General features: G+C 36.6%; 1 protein-coding gene across 3 annotated transcripts in view; it reads left to right on the plus strand.

The window, feature by feature from the left end:
- The window catches only part of LOC136032961 (band 7 protein AGAP004871-like), a 113,193-nt gene that overhangs the window by 43,865 nt on the left and 50,598 nt on the right, over window positions 1-18,730 (plus strand). For all 3 annotated transcript variants that reach the window (XM_065713470.1, XM_065713451.1, XM_065713461.1), the window contains one exon: window positions 7,360-7,466. In XM_065713470.1, the coding sequence (XP_065569542.1) occupies window positions 7,360-7,466 (107 nt within the window). The remainder of the gene's footprint in view (window positions 1-7,359; window positions 7,467-18,730) is intronic.

Genomic DNA, 18,730 nt, shown 5'->3' on the forward strand with positions numbered 1-18,730 from the left:
GAAACACTGAAACACTGAAGCCTCTTAAAATAAAATCTTTTTCAATTTACATATATTTGTGTTTAAATTTTCAATAAAGAAAAACCACTGCTCCACTCCCCCTCTCATTATAGTTATCTAGTTTTGTCGCAACAATGTCTAACAAGTCCATAAATGCAATCTCCGAATTCCGAAAGCGTGGGTGAAGTGTTAGCATTTTGGTTTGCACATAGTATCAGTCCACATCACCTGAGTTTTCTTTTAAAAAATGCAATTACTGTGAAATGCAATATCTTATGCTATCTCTCTCAACACATTTCTGAATATGTCATTCAATATGGGCTGGAATCCTGCTTCCACAGGAGTGTACTATGTCTATTTGATCTGTGACAATATCTCTCACTATCAATGTATTAAAAGGGTCCCCAGATGCAGCCCTATAAAAATATATATTGTGCAAGGCAGAGTTTGAAAAATAAAAGTCTGGCCATTCATATGGCATTTCAGGGGTTTCCTCTACCACATCAGTACCACTCTATCCTTCTTCAACATAAGTTTGTATAAGAGGATTGGAGCGTGGAATAAAATCACCCAACTCACCGAGAGTATTAGGAATGAGACAGTCAGCCAGAGTATAATCATTCCCTGACACACTTTTTTGTTCAAATGCAAATGGTTGAGCTAAATTAATTTTCATTAAAATATTAGGGGTAGTCGTATTCGCCTCACCAAAGTATAATTTTATAAATTTATCAATTATACTCTGGATCGTCGTTATTTTCTGAGAGTAAGTCAATATGGTGATTATTATTAAATATATTATCAGCACTCACCGCTCCAAAATAATCTTTCAGTGCTTTTTCACACCCTGATAGTTCGGTGCTATCGGAGGGAAAAGTCAATATGATGATTGTCTTGACATTCTACTTGCAGTGACAATGTAGGTGTCTCCATACCGTAAAAGAGGCTGTACGTCTCTGTTGGTGGTGACAATAAGACTTTGTTGACCTAAAATAGTAATGATAATAGATTTTATTTTTTAATCGATGCGGTTCTTTTTAGCTGAAAAATGAATATTAAGAAATATAATTTCACATCAGTTATAACACATGCATAATAAAAATTATTAACACACGCACGCAATGTTTTATTTTTTCTCGACAGTTAGATGTCCGTGGATGGTGACGTATGTATTCTGTGACACTCTTTTACCAACGTAGGTATTAGAGTGACTAATTCTATCAAGGTAGGTATGAATGCAACCGCATTTATCAACTTAGGTGTGAAGGTGACCGCATATGTCAATCTTAACAACGGAGGGACAATAATGAAATTGTCTTGATACTGGGTATCGGCGGCTTCGCCACCGGGCTCCAGCATGGTATGCGGAGCATGACATGGCAGCCAGCATGACATGGCATGCCAGCAATGGCGTGAAAATTATCGCTTGGCATGCAGGTACAGCCCAGTCGATGATTATAGCTTGAGTAGATGTGTTCAATTGTTCAGTCACAAGATGTGACTGAAGTAGATGTGTTCAGATGTTGGCAATCACAAGAACAACGTGTAAACAGGCTGGCGGCTCAAAGAGATAGTGCCAAAAGAAAGCGTGCTGAGGAATCACAAGAGCAACGTGAAAATTATCGCTTGGCATTGAGGTAGCCCAGTCGATGATTATAGCTTGAGTAGATGTGTTCAAATCGGGACTGTGTCTAAAATTTGTCCCTATTGCAAGGCCTTGAAATGTAATGGTGGAACAATGGGAATTAGTTGCGCCTCAGGAAAAGTTAAACTTCCGCAACTGCCTGCACCACCAGAGCCATTGAAGACTTTATGACGTTACAGATCGGGACACCGGGACACTAATGACGACCGGGACACCGGGACACAGGGAATATAAATGACGACCGGGACACTCAAAGAGAAATTGCAGACCGGGACACCGGGACACAATTAACGACCAGGACAAAGGGAATATAAATGACGACCGGGACACAGGGACACAACTACAACGGGGACACCAGGGGCACATGGGGGGATATATAAATGACGACGGGGACACAGGGAATATTCGATTAGCAATCACCATCAACTAAGCTCAATGGCAATCATTAGAAAAATGCGGTATAGATCTGAATACGGATTGTTTTTCCCATGGACAATTGTATGTTGCATGTTCAAAGGTCGGTAAACCTGACAATCTATTTATATGCACAGACAATGGGACAGCGAAGAATGTTGTATATTCGCAAGTTTTACGTAGTTAAAAACATATATATATATATATATATATATATATATATATATATATATATATATATATATATATATATATATATATATATATATATATATATATATATACATATATATATTCACAGGTGGAACACAGGGAGACAACTACAATGGCACGTAACTAATATGGCACGTAACAACTTAGCGCACGGGGGCTTGGGGGGTAGGAAGTGCCCCAACCAACTAGGTGTTGGTGTGGCGCGAAGTTCCACACCAACAGCTAGTATATCTATATATATATATATATATATATATATATATATATATATATATATATATATATATATATATATAAAAATAAGTTGTCTGTCTGTGTGTCTGTCTGTCAGGTGACGTCATGTTTCTTTGTCGACTGACGTCATGAAGTTAGTTGTCGTCATTTTTGCTATGACGGTGACATCATTAATGGTATTTAAGACATGCGTTCACGGAAAAATGTTTAATTGTAAAATGACTGAAGAACCTACAATGGCAACAGCCGAGGAAGCTGCTCAAAGAGTCTATGCCAAAAAACTTGCTGCTGATAGAGAAAGTAAGAAAAGAAAGCGTGCCGAGGAATCACAAGAACAGCAAGAAAACAGGCTTGCAGCTGATAAAGAAAGTAAGAAAAGAAAGGGTACTGAGGAATCACAAGAACAGCAAGAAAACAGGCTTGCGGCTAAAGAACGCAAAACCGCGCAGTTAGATGAAAATCCACCTGGAAAGCGAGAGTCAAAACATATCAAAACTGAAAATGATAGCGATGATGATTGGGTTTTGGATTTTGACTTGGATAAGGTCATCAATGCCTACCAGATTTAAGTTAAAAAACAAAGGTTCGGCGATATGTACTTCATAGTGAGGCTGAAAAATAAAGAAGAAAAAAGAACTGAAAAAATGTATAAAACTAAAAACAACTAAAAAGAAAAAACACTCAAAGATAAATTACAGACCGGGACACAAATGACGACTGACACAGAGGGAATATAAATGACGACCGGGAACCTCAAAGAAAAATTACAGACTGGGACACCCGGACACAAATTACGACCGGGAATATAAATGACGACCGGGACGCAGGGACACAACTACAACGGGGACGCCGGGGGCACAGGTGGGATATATAATTGACGACTGAGACACAGGGATTGTTTGAATAGAAATTACAGACCGGGACACCGGGACACAAATGACGACCGGGACACTGGGACACAGGGAATATAAATGACGACCGGGACACTCGAAGAGAAATTACAAACTGGGACACCAGGACACAAATGACGACCGGGACACAGGGAATATAAATGCTATTTATATGCACAGACAATGGGACAGCGAAGAATGTTGTATATTCGCATGTTTTACGTAGTTAAAAATATATATTTATATCTATCTTTATTCACAAGTGGGACACAGAGACACAGCTACAATGGCGCGTAACTAATATGGCGCGTAACAACTTTCGCGCGCGGGGGGGGCTTGGGGGGGCGTGAAGCGCCCCACCAAGTAGGTGTTGGGGTGGCGTGAAGCGCCACCCCAACAGCTAGTATATAAATAAGTTGTATGTATGTTTGTCGACTGACGTCATTATAAGTATTGAGCATTGTGACGTCATGTATGTATTTTGTGTTTGTATATGACATCATTATAAGTTGACGTCATTATAAGTATATAAGGCTTTGTAAATGTCGTCATTATAAATATATATTGGTTGCGATTAAAAGATAATATTTAGTATAAATTCTGCAATGGCAGAAGAGACAGCCGAGGATTCAAATCGTGCGAGAAATTTTAGTATAAATCCTACAATGGCAGAAGAAACAGCCGAGAAAGCTGCTCAAAGAGTTAATTTCAAAAGACTTGCGGCTAAAAAAGAAAGTAAGAAAAGAAAGCGTGCCGAGGAATCACAAGAACAACGTGAAAAGAGCCTTGCGTCTCAAAGAGAAATTACCAAAAAAATTGTAACGAGGAATCACAAGAACAACATGAAAACAGGCTTGAGGCTCAAAGAGATAAAGCCAAAAGAAAGAGTGCCGAGGACTGCACCACCAGAGCCATTGAAGACTTTGCTTACTGGAACTACGTCAGAATCAAAGCGTTTTTATTAAACATCAGAAAATATAACTCATGTTTCCAAGTGACGTCGTTTGGTGAGCAAATCGAAAATCAAGATCAATTTATGCCTACTTTCAAAGTAAAAGGGCAAATTTATCATAGAGCAGGGTCAGCATTTGGGAATGCCTTCACCTAATCGTAACGCTGCTGTTTTGACATGTACAGAATTGGATCGTGAACAAAATTACAGCACGAGTGATCTATTGTCGTATGTATAAAATAATATTTCTAAGTTAACGTTTGAGCAAAAGGACATTTATGATAAGATAATGCATTGTGTAGATAAAAACGCTGGAGAAACCTTCTTCTTGGATGCGCCAGGAGGTACTGGTAAAACGTTTGTGATAAAATTGATTCTGGCATTAATTCGATCAAAAAATGACATAGCGTTGGCAACTGCGTCGTCTGGAATAGCCGCAACGTTGCTGCCTGGTGGAAGAACTGCTCATTCCGCTTTGAAATTGCCTTTGTATTTGCATTCTACAGAAACTCCTACGTGCAATATATCCAAATCTTCTGGGATGGGTAAAGTATTGCAGCAATGCAAACTTATTATTTGGGACGAGTGCACAATGGCACACAAAAAATCGCTCGAGGCTCTGGAGAGATCATTGCGAGGTTTGCAAGGAAATTTGAAACCCTTTGGCAGTACATTACTATTGCTTGCGGGAGATTTCAGGCAAACGCCAGTAAAACCTGGATCAACCCCTGCAGACGAAATGAATTCTTGCGTGAAAAATTCTAATTTAGGGGCATAGGTAAAGACATTATAATTAACTATAAATTTGCGTGTCCGATTGCAAAACGATGACTCTGGTGAAATATTTTCAGATCAATTGCTGGCAATAGGAAACTGAAAGCTCCCAGTAGACTCAATTTCAGGACGTATACAACTGCCTGCTGAATTCTGTAATTTAGTGACGTCCAAAAATGAATTGGTTGAAAAAGTGTTTCCGAATATTCTAACCAATTATAAAAATTATAAATGGCTATATATTTTAACCAAGATTCGAGACCAGGAAGTAATTTATACAGTTCAGTCGACACAGTTCTGGGACCAAATGAAGCGGTTAATTATCCATCTGAAGTTTTAAATTCCCTGGATGTCCTAGGGTTTCCACCACACGTGCTACAACTAAAAATAGGCGTGCCAATAATACTGTTACGAAATATTAACCCACCAAAGCTTTGCAATGGCACGGGACTTGCCGTAAAAAAAAAACAATGTAAAACGTAACAGAGGTGACAATCTTGACACGGCCTTTTTTGGGTGAGGCTGTTCTTATTCCTCGCATTCCCATGATTCCAACAGATCTGCCTTTTCAATTTAAAAGATTGCAATTCCCAATTCGATTAGCATTTGCAATCACCATCAACCAAGCTCAGGGGTAATCATTAGAAAAATACGGTATTGATCTTAATACAGATTGTTTTTCCTCATATACCTCATATTGGGTATGTATTAAAAATAACATCTCAGCTGCTCATTATACAACTAAAAAGTGCTGATTTTCAGTGCAGTTTTTTTTTCAGGAGAAGTGTACTACGCCGGCTGGTAGGAATAAAGATAGATTTTATCCTACCCTGGGTATCCTTAGTGTAAGATTTGAAAATAGCAACAGTTATAAACTACTACAATTTTGTACTGTCAACAAGCTAGTCATAGCCACTACCGTTTTGGTCATAAAACGACCCACCAGTCAACACATACTCATATGCTAGTAAGATGATTTTTCTCACTGATTTTAATACCGTGAATTCAAGATGGTAAGGATTGCTATTAGATACTACTCCACACTGGAGTGCTGTTATTGATGTTAAAAGTAAATCTTTAAGTGTCTAGGTTTAATCTAAAAATTAACCACATTTTTGGAAGTTAGTAGGCTGTTAGACTCCGAGACGATAGTGTGTGAGGAACTTTGCGGGGGCAGCTCAATATGGAACTGCATAGTCTGGAATTTGACACCATAGAAGATAATAATTTTAATAATGTTTGGAAAATGGTGTGTAAAACATCAAGCGACGTGATGGGGAGAGATGTTAATGACACAGCCAGTAATATAGAAAAAATGCTCTGAGTTTAGATAAAAAATGAGACACTTATATGAGAAGAGTTTAAGTGATTGCTCTTAAGAGAATAGGAGGACAAAAATTGAAGTGGAGAACGTATTCAGTAAGTTCAAACTGGAGACTTAAAGGAGCGTAAGCTGGAGAATAAAGTTGCCAGGGATCTGGAGGACGCAACAAAACAGTGTAGCAGTAAAATATTATACATTGATGTTAATAAATTCAGAAAATCTGTCATAGCTCCCTAAAAGTTACAACTTGTTATCTTTAGCTACTTCTAAGGTGTCCCATGCGTCTTTTAGATAGCTTAGATGCGTATAGTGTCTTTTGATGTAATTAATGCAACCTCATGAGCTTCATCTTCAAGTTGGACACTATAATGTAATCTATTTAATCCCTTACATTTTCTTAAGAAGGACAACCAGTAATCTACTACCTAATGCTTAAATACATTTGGTCGTGAAATTAGGTAGCCCACCGACCGCTGCTTTATTTCCCAGATAGTAGTAACCTAAGCACTAAAGATTAACTTTTAGTAAGAACTTGGGATAGGTTTCAAAATTGAAATCCAAATACCAGTTCCAAGAATTTGCTAACACATAGCATCAACTAAAACTTCCAATACTAAAAATATTCGTTAAGCAAAGGTAGTTTTAAAAAAGTTTCTGTGAAAAGATATATCTTTAAACCAAGTTTTTGAACTGGTTGGTGAACAACTTTCAGTCATTTAATTAAGAGTTACTCTAGTCTGCTTCCAGTATTTGAGTTTTTATTTCCATGGAAATGTGCAATTACTTTTTGTGTATGATGAGAGTCAATGTTTTATTCATGTATTTTGTTTATTCAAGATTGTTCTATTGTGAATAGAAAAGTCTCCTGAAGGTTTCCTTACTTTCGTCTTATCCTTTTTTTTCTATTCTCTAGCCGATGATGTTGATTCTGGTATTGGACTTTGTGGATGGCTATTAGCTGGATTGTCATGGATAATTGTTTTAATGACAATGCCTTTTTCGTTTTTTACGTGTTTTAAGGTGAGTATAAATAAGCTAATATTAGCCAATTATATTCCTTAAGAGTTCGTAGAGCCATAATAAAAGCAGTGTTAGTAGATCTGTTATGAAAAACCAGTAACACAGTTTACAGAAAACCACAAAAAAGGTGAAACAGGTAGTTAAAGCTCTTTGCAGTACGGGCTTTAAGTGTTTAAGTACATCCTTAACCCAGAATTTTTCAATTCTTCTGTCTCTTCATTTCCCTTAATGAAATTGTCTTTTCCAGATGTTTCTCAAAAATTAATCTTACTTGACACGAACGTTAAGACGAAGTGCAAGTTGAGAAGTGAAAAGTGAGCAGATGCGTGGCTTGATATATCGAAAACGACAGAGCTCTTAATTTCTAAGGCACGTAAGATGAGAGCTCATCCTGATATCTTCTTCAAAAGAAAGGCAATAACACGAGTTAATACACTATGCCTTCTTGGAGTTTACTTCTCTTTGGATCTTTCATGGATTGAGAGTCTCAGTAAAATTAGATCATCTTGTTCCAAGAAGCCAGGAGCTATCCTAAGATGCAAAAACCTCCTCCCTGATGAGTTTATTTTGCTACTTTTAATTTTGCGTATCAGGCCTGTCTTGGATTATACATGTTTTCTCTTCGCTGGTGCATCAAAAAGCGGCAACACTCCGCTCCAACGGATTCAGAATCAACCGGTTAGTGCAGTATGCTCTGGAAACACGATGGTTAAAACCCCACGGCTCTCCAGGTACATTTCAACGTGGTGTTCAAGTTGGTTTTCTACGACTACATGTGTAACCTGCCATCAGAGGAGCTATCGAAGCTTGTTCCGAACAGAGCAAAGCCCTTGCGATCAACTTGTCAAAGTTACAGCTTGTCAAGTCCACCTCATGCAGGGTACTCCCCATCAAGAATATTTGAAAAGGTCACATTGATTAGCCTGTCGGCCGAGGTAATCCCGGGAAATGCTTCCCTTGATACGTTCAAGAGAAAGTATAACAAATACCTCAGTGTTGGAAAATGATGTAATTACCACGACTAGTGGCATATCATCACCTGTAATGGAGCCGGTAAGCCAGTAATAAAAAAACAATTTTCATGCAGAAAATCCTTTAGGTGGAAGCCTTTAATTAGTTCTAGAATGTGGTGAGATCGACAATAAAAGCCTATCAATGAAGTATCTCTGTTTTGCTATCGATATTGCTATCAACATCGATATTCCTGTTAATGTCAAACTTTTTTGACATTAAGGAAAACATAATGGTTTCTGATATTAAACTATCAGCCCCACAAAGCAAAAAAGTTTAATTTTTTTATTTTTCTTTCCATGTGTGGGAGGTCATAAATCATATTCCATGTTCGGGTGATCGCAATCCTGACATCATTCTAGAATTTTTGTTGATCCTTTTACAGCTCTACAAATGAAAAGATTTGTTACCCCAAAAGAAGCCATTTCGTGAGGCTCTGAAAGTGGTTGGCTTCATCAATACATTTAGGAGAAAGGTGCCGCTAGTTTCAATATTACTGGGAACGAACTTATAGCTTAAGGTGATGGAAGAGGTCCCCCTTGGTTTTTCGTGCTAAGCCATCTGTCAAGTAGTGTGAATACTGAGGCTGTTGTTTGTTCCAAGATGTCTTCCAAACCACCATGAATCAGTAAACAACAATCTCTATCTATCTTTTATTAACAATTATCCAACTAAAATATATAGTATTTTTGAAGAGCGCTTTTCCTTTCCATGATGTACAAATAACAGTTAAACAAGGACAAATCCTTTTCCTTGTCAGCGAAATATTCAAGAAAATATGTCAATTACTTGCAAACACAATATTTTTTTTTTTACATTTGAACTTTTATTTTCCTCTCAAGTTAAAACTCAGCTTTTATCTTTATCCGGTACGTCCATAGGTTCTATATAACTTTTTTCCTATTTTTAACATGGAATCAGAATTTATCTTATTTTTATGTGTATTCCAGATTTCTAATAGTGAATTTGGACTTGAGCTGCTGTTGCATCAAACCATGACTTTGATTATTTTTCTAACTAGGAAGTTATTGACATGGGCTTTTCTATTGGCTTTAAGGGCTTATTTCTAATAGTAAATTTGTACTTGAGCTGCTGTTGCATCAAGCTGTAACTTTGATTTTTTTATGACTTTGATCAAATGACTTAGCTTACAAACACCTTAGCTTATTCCTTGCTCTTAGAATGAACCTGGATAATTTTTGCGCTAAGCAAGGACTTTTTCGCTTTCACAATGCGGCACTAAAATTTTGTAGCCTAGCTCTTCCTAAACCTTCAAGATTTAGATTATTTTTTTCACCTTGGAACTTAGCTTACTTTTTACAAAATTATGACTAATCTTGTTTCTGCGTGCATAGGATTTAGTTTGTTTGGTAATGAGTCAAGGAAAATCCTTTGTTTGGACCTAGGTCATTTCTCCCTGCTTGGTTTTGCATGGAGTCATTGCGTGGCATGTCTTTTCAAAGAATCAGAACTTAGCTGGCTTTTACAGTGATTTGGGACTGAAATGGTACATTTAAGCAATCAGTCAGTTCTGAATATGCTTGTTCTAAAATTACTTAAGACTTATCTTTTTGAGGTGAGCCTGCAAAAACCTCCAGCTTTAAAATTGATCCTTTTTTACACCGCCAAACGTCCTTGGTTTTGTACTAATTGAGGTTTGCGTCTGGTTATTACTCTGAATTATTGCTCGGACTATTTTTGACTAAAAATGACCATTGAGGAATCTCTCTTTTTTGAACCAAGTGAAGACCTACCTTTCAGAAACTTTCTAGATTCTAGAGTCACCATTTAACAACTTTGACAAGGTGACACAGTAGGCGCATTTCTCATGCTAGTTAAGATGTTTTGCACTAACCCTTAGGAAGTTTTTTTTATTTATAACAAGCATGAATAAATTAAAAAAAGGAATTTGAAGCACCATTGGGAGTTCACCAACAAAGATTTCTTACCATTTTTTCCTCCAGTATTCAAGACTTTTGCTTCCATAGTGCAACAGTTTTAGCAAGTGATGATCCCACCGATAGCCTTTCTTATATGCACTTGCTACTATCCTAATTAGTCGGCTTTATAATAATATAATGCATTATTTTCATGGAGCGGGTATCTAAGTAAAAATTTCAAATAATTGGAGAATTCAGACCGGAGTTTTAGTTTCTCGGTTTGAGTGAACTAATCCCATATCGCCGATATTTACAATGTTGCCTAAAGCCTTGTAAGAATCTAGCTATTCAGACTAAACTTCAAAATGACAAGTTTGCCATAACTTGGTCGCATACTTTAAGCATTATTCTCAATATCAGATACTTCATATATTATCCAGGAAGGATTTTTGATTGACCAATCGTCACACACAAATTTTCTCTGCTGTGCTGCTTACTTTCCAGAGGATTAAATTCCAAAAACTCAGCCTTCAATGTGTTAAAACCGTAAACTGACGCTTTCGTATCCAGCAATCAGACGGTCAATATTCTTTTCCAGAGAAGTAAAATTACAGCTTAATATAAATAAGTTTTCTTTATACGTAAGAAGACTAAAATAGCAGAGATTGATGCTAAATCTTTCAGAATTTTTTTAGTCATTTAAGATCTCAGGGTGTTAAAAAGAATAGGATTTAATACAGAATCTTATCAAATATTTGATAGAAGTCTGATAGGTCTATTCATATAAATCCCCAGCTAGTTTCACTTTTATAAAATTTGATGAATGCCTTTCAGATATAAGTGCTCAACGCTTACATCAACCCCAAATTCAAATTATTTTGGAAAATCTCAGACAGCCCAATGGATTCAAATATACCAGAAATCTATGGACTGGCATAAAGAAGGAGGATCCAATTCCGAGACCTCTATCAATAGTATTTCTTAGCAGTATACGTATATATGCGCAACTTGGATTTTAGTGGAGTCAAAACTGTCAGTAACCCAGTCGGACCCGTCCTAAAATTTCTTGATACAGAAGCAGCTTGAGGACTTTACTTGGAACCCTAGAAACGGTAGTGGATCTACATCTTGAGCATTAATTTGGATTTCTCCCTTTTGGGGATTATTTAACAGTACAACCGTGAAAAATAAACCAGGGACCATATCACTGTTAACACACCTGAAAAAGGAGAGAGATGTTATCAAATTAAAGGTCTTTACCTTGTTTTGGCTTCTTTGGACATAACCCATCAAGACCTCGTACTTTTCCGCGTCTTTACTTGTTCACTATTTTCCCTACGGCTTAAAAGTGCAAGATATAAGATATCTTGCACTTTTAACAAAGTTATGAACTTTTTGTACAAAAGATTATTACAATCTTACTTAAGCTTGAGATCTCCAGAATCAAATACTGGAAGGTATTTAACCAACTAATCCTTCATAATACCAAAAAGGCAGGACGTAGCAACAGTTTGAGATCTCTTGAAGAACTACCACATTATTTTTAGATCTTCATCCCCTTGAACTAAAACTTCATCAGCTTCATAGCTTTTCACCTATATTTAATCAAAATAATCCTTTTCGTATTCTTATACACATAGAACATCATCACTTGCTAGAGCTTATAAGACTCTTTCTAAATATTGTACCTCAACGTTGAATATTTTTCGCTTGTTTTACCCAAGGACATTTGTCCTACCTTTGTTTTTCAGAGCCAAGAAGAATTCTTGTGACATAGAAAGGCAACTTTTTACTTAGTTCTCAGGGCGTGGTGGATTTCCTCACAGTACATGTTTTGTCTAAACAGATCTTGGAGATCGTGCAGACGCAGCTAGAATGGTACTTTGTTTTTGTTCAATTTTGCGTCATAATTGTATTGACAAAGCACGATTTCCATCGTCTTTTACCCCGTTTTAGTAAAGTGTTTCTTAGTTGTGGGGTTACGTCGGACAGAAAAAATTGCTTATGCAGCAACTGCATAACAATTAAAAAATAAACTACACAGGAAAAGAGAGCTAGAATATTTCATTAAATCTTGTGAATCGTCCCTAAGAACAGATCACTAATTCACACTACTGCAAAATCGTTCAAGTAGTGAACCGCAGAATAGTTCTGTAAAGTGATACACTAAACTTATTACGGATATTCGGCTATGTTCTGGCAGAAGTGACAAGGTTACTGTCGTCAGCAAAGGCAATTAGGATGGCATCACCAGTGATTGAGATATTTGTTTGCGGATATGGGAGCATTTGAGATGTTACAGACGACCTAAAACTGTTTTTTTTTTTTTTGTTATAACCGTGAAAAATAAGATCTTACATGGAAACAATCCATCCAGATAAATATAAAGCAAACCAAGCACTAGGATGCAATCATGGCTTGCATGATTTTTTTCTCATGAGAAAAAAATTTGTCGCATGTTAACATATTTTTCTCATGTTTTTTGAGGTTTTCTCATGTTTTTCTCAGGTTTTTAGAGATATACAGTTTTTTCTCATGTTTACCTTCATTCGATATAATCTCCAGATTTCTGTTGATTTGAGCTCTGTCCAACTTGAAGTTTATGATCTTTCGCATCTTCTGGCAAATTGCAGTGTGTCTTTATTGCCCGCAAAAGGGGAATTTTAATTCCGCGAACCCTAATTAACGACTTAGTCGGCAGCTTGTCCCATGACTCACCATTGTTGTGTTCAAAAAAGGGTTGATTTGATTTGATTCTCAGTTCATAACTTCATCTGACCTGATCAGGATCACTGGTTAATATGTGTACAATAAGGACGTGGTTTACCTTACGCGGACGAATTTTTTTTAGTGTAAATACCAAATTAGTGAAACTGAACAATTATACATCCCTGCACGTGTGCAACCCAAGAAGTATGCTACTGACCTCTCCTAGGGGTTAGGTGGCCTTATACATCTATGATCTGTTTCTCTACCAAAATAACATGGTTTAACTTGAAACCAGTTCTTAACCTGTTGCCAGTTCAAGGATTCTATATAACAAATTCGATTACACTATTCTTAAGGGTCTTATAGATATTCGGTATTTGCCAGACTAATAGCCTCGCCTATATCAAAATAACGATTTTGAGTGTCGGGGAAATCAGTTTCACAGTTTAGGAGGATGGCTTTTAAGATGTAGGACAAAGCCAGCCATAACAAATCTTTTTTCAAAGGGTCAAATCTGTTTTTATGTCCCGATATGTTTAAATTTTATGTCACTGTGTTCAAATTGTATTAAAAGTGTATTATTTTACTTTTCAAAGTATGTTGTTTTGTTCTTCTTTGGGGTGACCGGAAATCTCAAAAAACAGTTAGAATGGAGGGATCGGTGCATCAAGGACCCGATCAAACTGACTTGTAAATAAAACTTTACTTGGTCCAGTAGTCGTAAGGGAGTGGAAGAAGGGGGTATCCGGAATATCGAGTCATGCATAAATTTTGAAAGGGTGACCGATACTGTGAAACTGATTTCCCCGACACTCAAAATCGTTATTTTGATATAGGCGAGGCTATTAGTCTGGCAAATACCGAATATCTATAAGACCCTTATAGATATTCGGTATTTGCCAATTGACGAAAAGAATGGGTATCCATTACCAAAAATAATATCTCTGATAAAATTTATTTCTGTATTTATATATGAATCGGAGCAAATGTTCAGGGCACGATCAATGAGAGGGGTTACAACTGCTCTTTTAACTTGTGGGGGGTGATTTGAATTAAAATGGAGATATCTATTGTTATGTGTTGGCTTTCGATCGATAGTAAAATCCAGTTTATCAGTATCACGGATAATTAATACATCTTAAAACGGTAGTTTATTTTCAATTTTCAATCTCAGCTTCTAAAACATAAATTATTTCACTTAATTAATTTCCACTGTCTTCAAAAACATTTCCCCCTATTGCTGTACTTTGTGTTTGTTATGGAAAGGCAGTGTGGACTTCGTCGCTAATTTTTTATTTTAAATATTATGTGTAAGGATTATCCTTATTTTTTTTAACATCTTATCTCATTTGTGGGAATGTACCTATAATTATAATATCTGAATTATTTTTTACAGTCAAATCCAGTGGGACGCCAGAATTTGCACGATTACAGATTTCAAATGTAGTTGAAGTAACTGCACAGTTTTTGTCAATCGACTTTGTGTCTCCGGCTTGACCCTTTTATATTAATAATAATAATAATAATAATAATTTATTTTTAACCCGCTACAAAAAGTCAAAGCGGAGTATCAATAAAAGAAACAAAACAAACACTACACAAAACAGGAAAAACAAGAAACTAAAGCAAACGAGTAAGGCCTCTGTGGGCGGGCAGATACTTATAAGTAGACTGGGGTATTTTGCCAGCAAGCTCCGTGAGCTTCGACCCAATTTATTGTGTGTGTTTTATAAACGTTTAAATAAAAATATTGAATTTTGAACAGTGCACCCTGCTTGCCAGTGTTGCCGCGTCATTTGCCAGCTTAAGCCTGTTTCTGCCGTATTCTTTTAGTCAGCCGGGATTTTGAAGCAGTGCTTCCACTTTTTTTTTAAACCAGTGACAACTCCAAAAAGGTCAGGATATTATCGGGAGAGTTTTTTTTCAGTCAGGAAAAAAATCAGGAGCTTTTAAACAGTTTTTTTGTCTCACAGACCAGTTTCATAATACCACCAATACAACTTGTATTGGTGGTAGAAATGTCTGTAATAGAGAGACAGAACAAAGTAGAATCGAAAATATATTTTAGAGTCTTAAGTCCGGTCTTCACCTCCCGGAACTTCCGGAATCTGGGCTTCTGGATTATTCTTTGACGTCTTCTTCTTCTCGTATATGGAAAATGAACCGGTTGGAAAGTATATCAAAATAATCCTGGAAAAAGGGGCTTTTGAACATCCAGGTTTCCGGAATTTTGAGGAATTCCAGAAAAATATTAGAGGGGCTGTACCCCTCGGTCACCCTTTCAAAATTTATGCATGACTCGATATTCCGGATACCCCCTTCTTCCACTCCCTTACGACTACTGGACCAAGTAAAGTTTTATTTACAAGTCAGTTTGATCGGGTCCTTGATGCACCGATCCCTCCATTCTAACTGTTTTTTGAGATTTCCGGTCACCCCAAAGAAGAACAAAACAACATACTTTGAAAAGTAAAATAATACACTTTTAATACAATTTGAACACAGTGACATAAAATTTAAACATATCGGGACATAAAAACAGATTTGACCCTTTGAAAAAAGATTTGTTATGGCTGGCTTTGTCCTACATCTTAAAAGCCATCCTCCTAAACTGTGAAACTGATTTCCCCGACACTCAAAATCGTTATTTTGATATAGGCGAGGCTATTAGTCTGGCAAATACCGAATATCTATAAGACCCTTAAGAATAGTGTAATCGAATTTGTTATATAGAATCCTTGAACTGGCAACAGGTTAAGAACTGGTTTCAAGTTAAACCATGTTATTTTGGTAGAGAAACAGATCATAGATGTATAAGGCCACCTAACCCCTAGGAGAGGTCAGTAGCATACTTCTTGGGTTGCACACGTGCAGGGATGTATAATTGTTCAGTTTCACTAATTTGGTATTTACACTAAAAAAAATTCGTCCGCGTAAGGTAAACCACGTCCTTATTGTACACATATTAACCAGTGATCCTGATCAGGTCAGATGAAGTTATGAACTGAGAATCAAATCAAATCAACCCTTTTTTGAACACAACAATGGTGAGTCATGGGACAAGCTGCCGACTAAGTCGTTAATTAGGGTTCGCGGAATTAAAATTCCCCTTTTGCGGGCAATAAAGACACACTGCAATTTGCCAGAAGATGCGAAAGATCATAAACTTCAAGTTGGACAGAGCTCAAATCAACAGAAATCTGGAGATTATATCGAATGAAGGTAAACATGAGAAAAAACTGTATATCTCTAAAAACCTGAGAAAAACATGAGAAAACCTCAAAAAACATGAGAAAAATATGTTAACATGCGACAAATTTTTTTCTCATGAGAAAAAAATCATGCAAGCCATGATTGCATCCTAGTGCTTGGTTTGCTTTATATTTATCTGGATGGATTGTTTCCATGTAAGACCTTATTTTTCACGGTTATAAAAAAAAAAAAAAAAAACAGTTTTAGGTCGTCTGTAACATCTCAAATGCTCCCATATCCGCAAACAAATATCTCAATCATTGGTGATGCCATCCTAGTTGCCTTTGCTGACGACAGTAACCTTGTCACTTCTGCCAGAACATAGCCGAATATCCGTAATAAGTTTAGTGTATCACTTTACAGAACTATTCTGCGGTTCACTACTTGAACGATTTTGCAGTAGTGTCAATTAGTGATCTGTTCTTAGGGACGATTCACAAGACTAATGAAATATTCTAGCTCTCTTTTCCTGTGTAGTTTATTTTTCAATTGTTATGCAGTTGCTGCATAAGCAATTTTTTCTGTCCGACGTAACCCCACAACTAAGAAACACTTTACTAAAACGGGGTAAAAGACGATGGAAATCGTGCTTTGTCAATACAATTATGACGCAAAATTGAACAAAAACAAAGTACCATTCTAGCTGCGTCTGCACGATCTCCAAGATCTGTTTAGACAAAACATGTACTGTGAGGAAATCCACCACGCCCTGAGAACTAAGTAAAAAGTTGCCTTTCTATGTCACAAGAATTCTTCTTGGCTCTGAAAAACAAAGGTAGGACAAATGTCCTTGGGTAAAACAAGCGAAAAATATTCAACGTTGAGGTACAATATTTAGAAAGAGTCTTATAAGCTCTAGCAAGTGATGATGTTCTATGTGTATAAGAATACGAAAAGGATTATTTTGATTAAATATAGGTGAAAAGCTATGAAGCTGATGAAGTTTTAGTTCAAGGGGATGAAGATCTAAAAATAATGTGGTAGTTCTTCAAGAGATCTCAAACTGTTGCTACGTCCTGCCTTTTTGGTATTATGAAGGATTAGTTGGTTAAATACCTTCCAGTATTTGATTCTGGAGATCTCAAGCTTAAGTAAGATTGTAATAATCTTTTGTACAAAAAGTTCATAACTTTGTTAAAAGTGCAAGATATCTTATATCTTGCACTTTTAAGCCGTAGGGAAAATAGTGAACAAGTAAAGACGCGGAAAAGTACGAGGTCTTGATGGGTTATGTCCAAAGAAGCCAAAACAAGGTAAAGACCTTTAATTTGATAACATCTCTCTCCTTTTTCAGGTGTGTTAACAGGGATATGGTCCCTGGTTTATTTTTCACGGTTGTACTGTTAAATAATCCCCAAAAGGGAGAAATCCAAATTAATGCTCAAGATGTAGATCCACTACCGTTTCTAGGGTTCCAAGTAAAGTCCTCAAGCTGCTTCTGTATCAAGAAATTTTAGGACGGGTCCGACTGGGTTACTGACAGTTTTGACTCCACTAAAATCCAAGTTGCGCATATATACGTATACTGCTAAGAAATACTATTGATAGAGGTCTCGGAATTGGATCCTCCTTCTTTATGCCAGTCCATAGATTTCTGGTATATTTGAATCCATTGGGCTGTCTGAGATTTTCCAAAATAATTTGAATTTGGGGTTGATGTAAGCGTTGAGCACTTATATCTGAAAGGCATTCATCAAATTTTATAAAAGTGAAACTAGCTGGGGATTTATATGAATAGACCTATCAGACTTCTATCAAATATTTGATAAGATTCTGTATTAAATCCTATTCTTTTTAACACCCTGAGATCTTAAATGACTAAAAAAAATTCTGAAAGATTTAGCATCAATCTCTGCTATTTTAGTCTTCTTACGTATAAAGAAAACTTATTTATATTAAGCTGTAATTTTACTTCTCTGGAAAAGAATATTGACCGTCTGATTGCTGGATATGAAAGCGTCAGTTTACGGTTTTAACACATTGAAGGCTGAGTTTTTGGAATTTAATCCTCTGGAAAGTAAGCAGCACAGCAGAGAAAATTTGTGTGTGACGATTGGTCAATCAAAAATCCTTCCTGGATAATATATGAAGTATCTGATATTGAGAATAATGCTTAAAGTATGCGACCAAGTTATGGCAAACTTGTCATTTTGAAGTTTAGTCTGAATAGCTAGATTCTTACAAGGCTTTAGGCAACATTGTAAATATCGGCGATATGGGATTAGTTCACTCAAACCGAGAAACTAAAACTCCGGTCTGAATTCTCCAATTATTTGAAATTTTTACTTAGATACCCGCTCCATGAAAATAATGCATTATATTATTATAAAGCCGACTAATTAGGATAGTAGCAAGTGCATATAAGAAAGGCTATCGGTGGGATCATCACTTGCTAAAACTGTTGCACTATGG

The sequence above is a fragment of the Artemia franciscana genome, chromosome 1, assembly GCF_032884065.1.
Source record: "Artemia franciscana chromosome 1, ASM3288406v1, whole genome shotgun sequence".
Taxonomy (NCBI): domain Eukaryota; kingdom Metazoa; phylum Arthropoda; class Branchiopoda; order Anostraca; family Artemiidae; genus Artemia; species Artemia franciscana.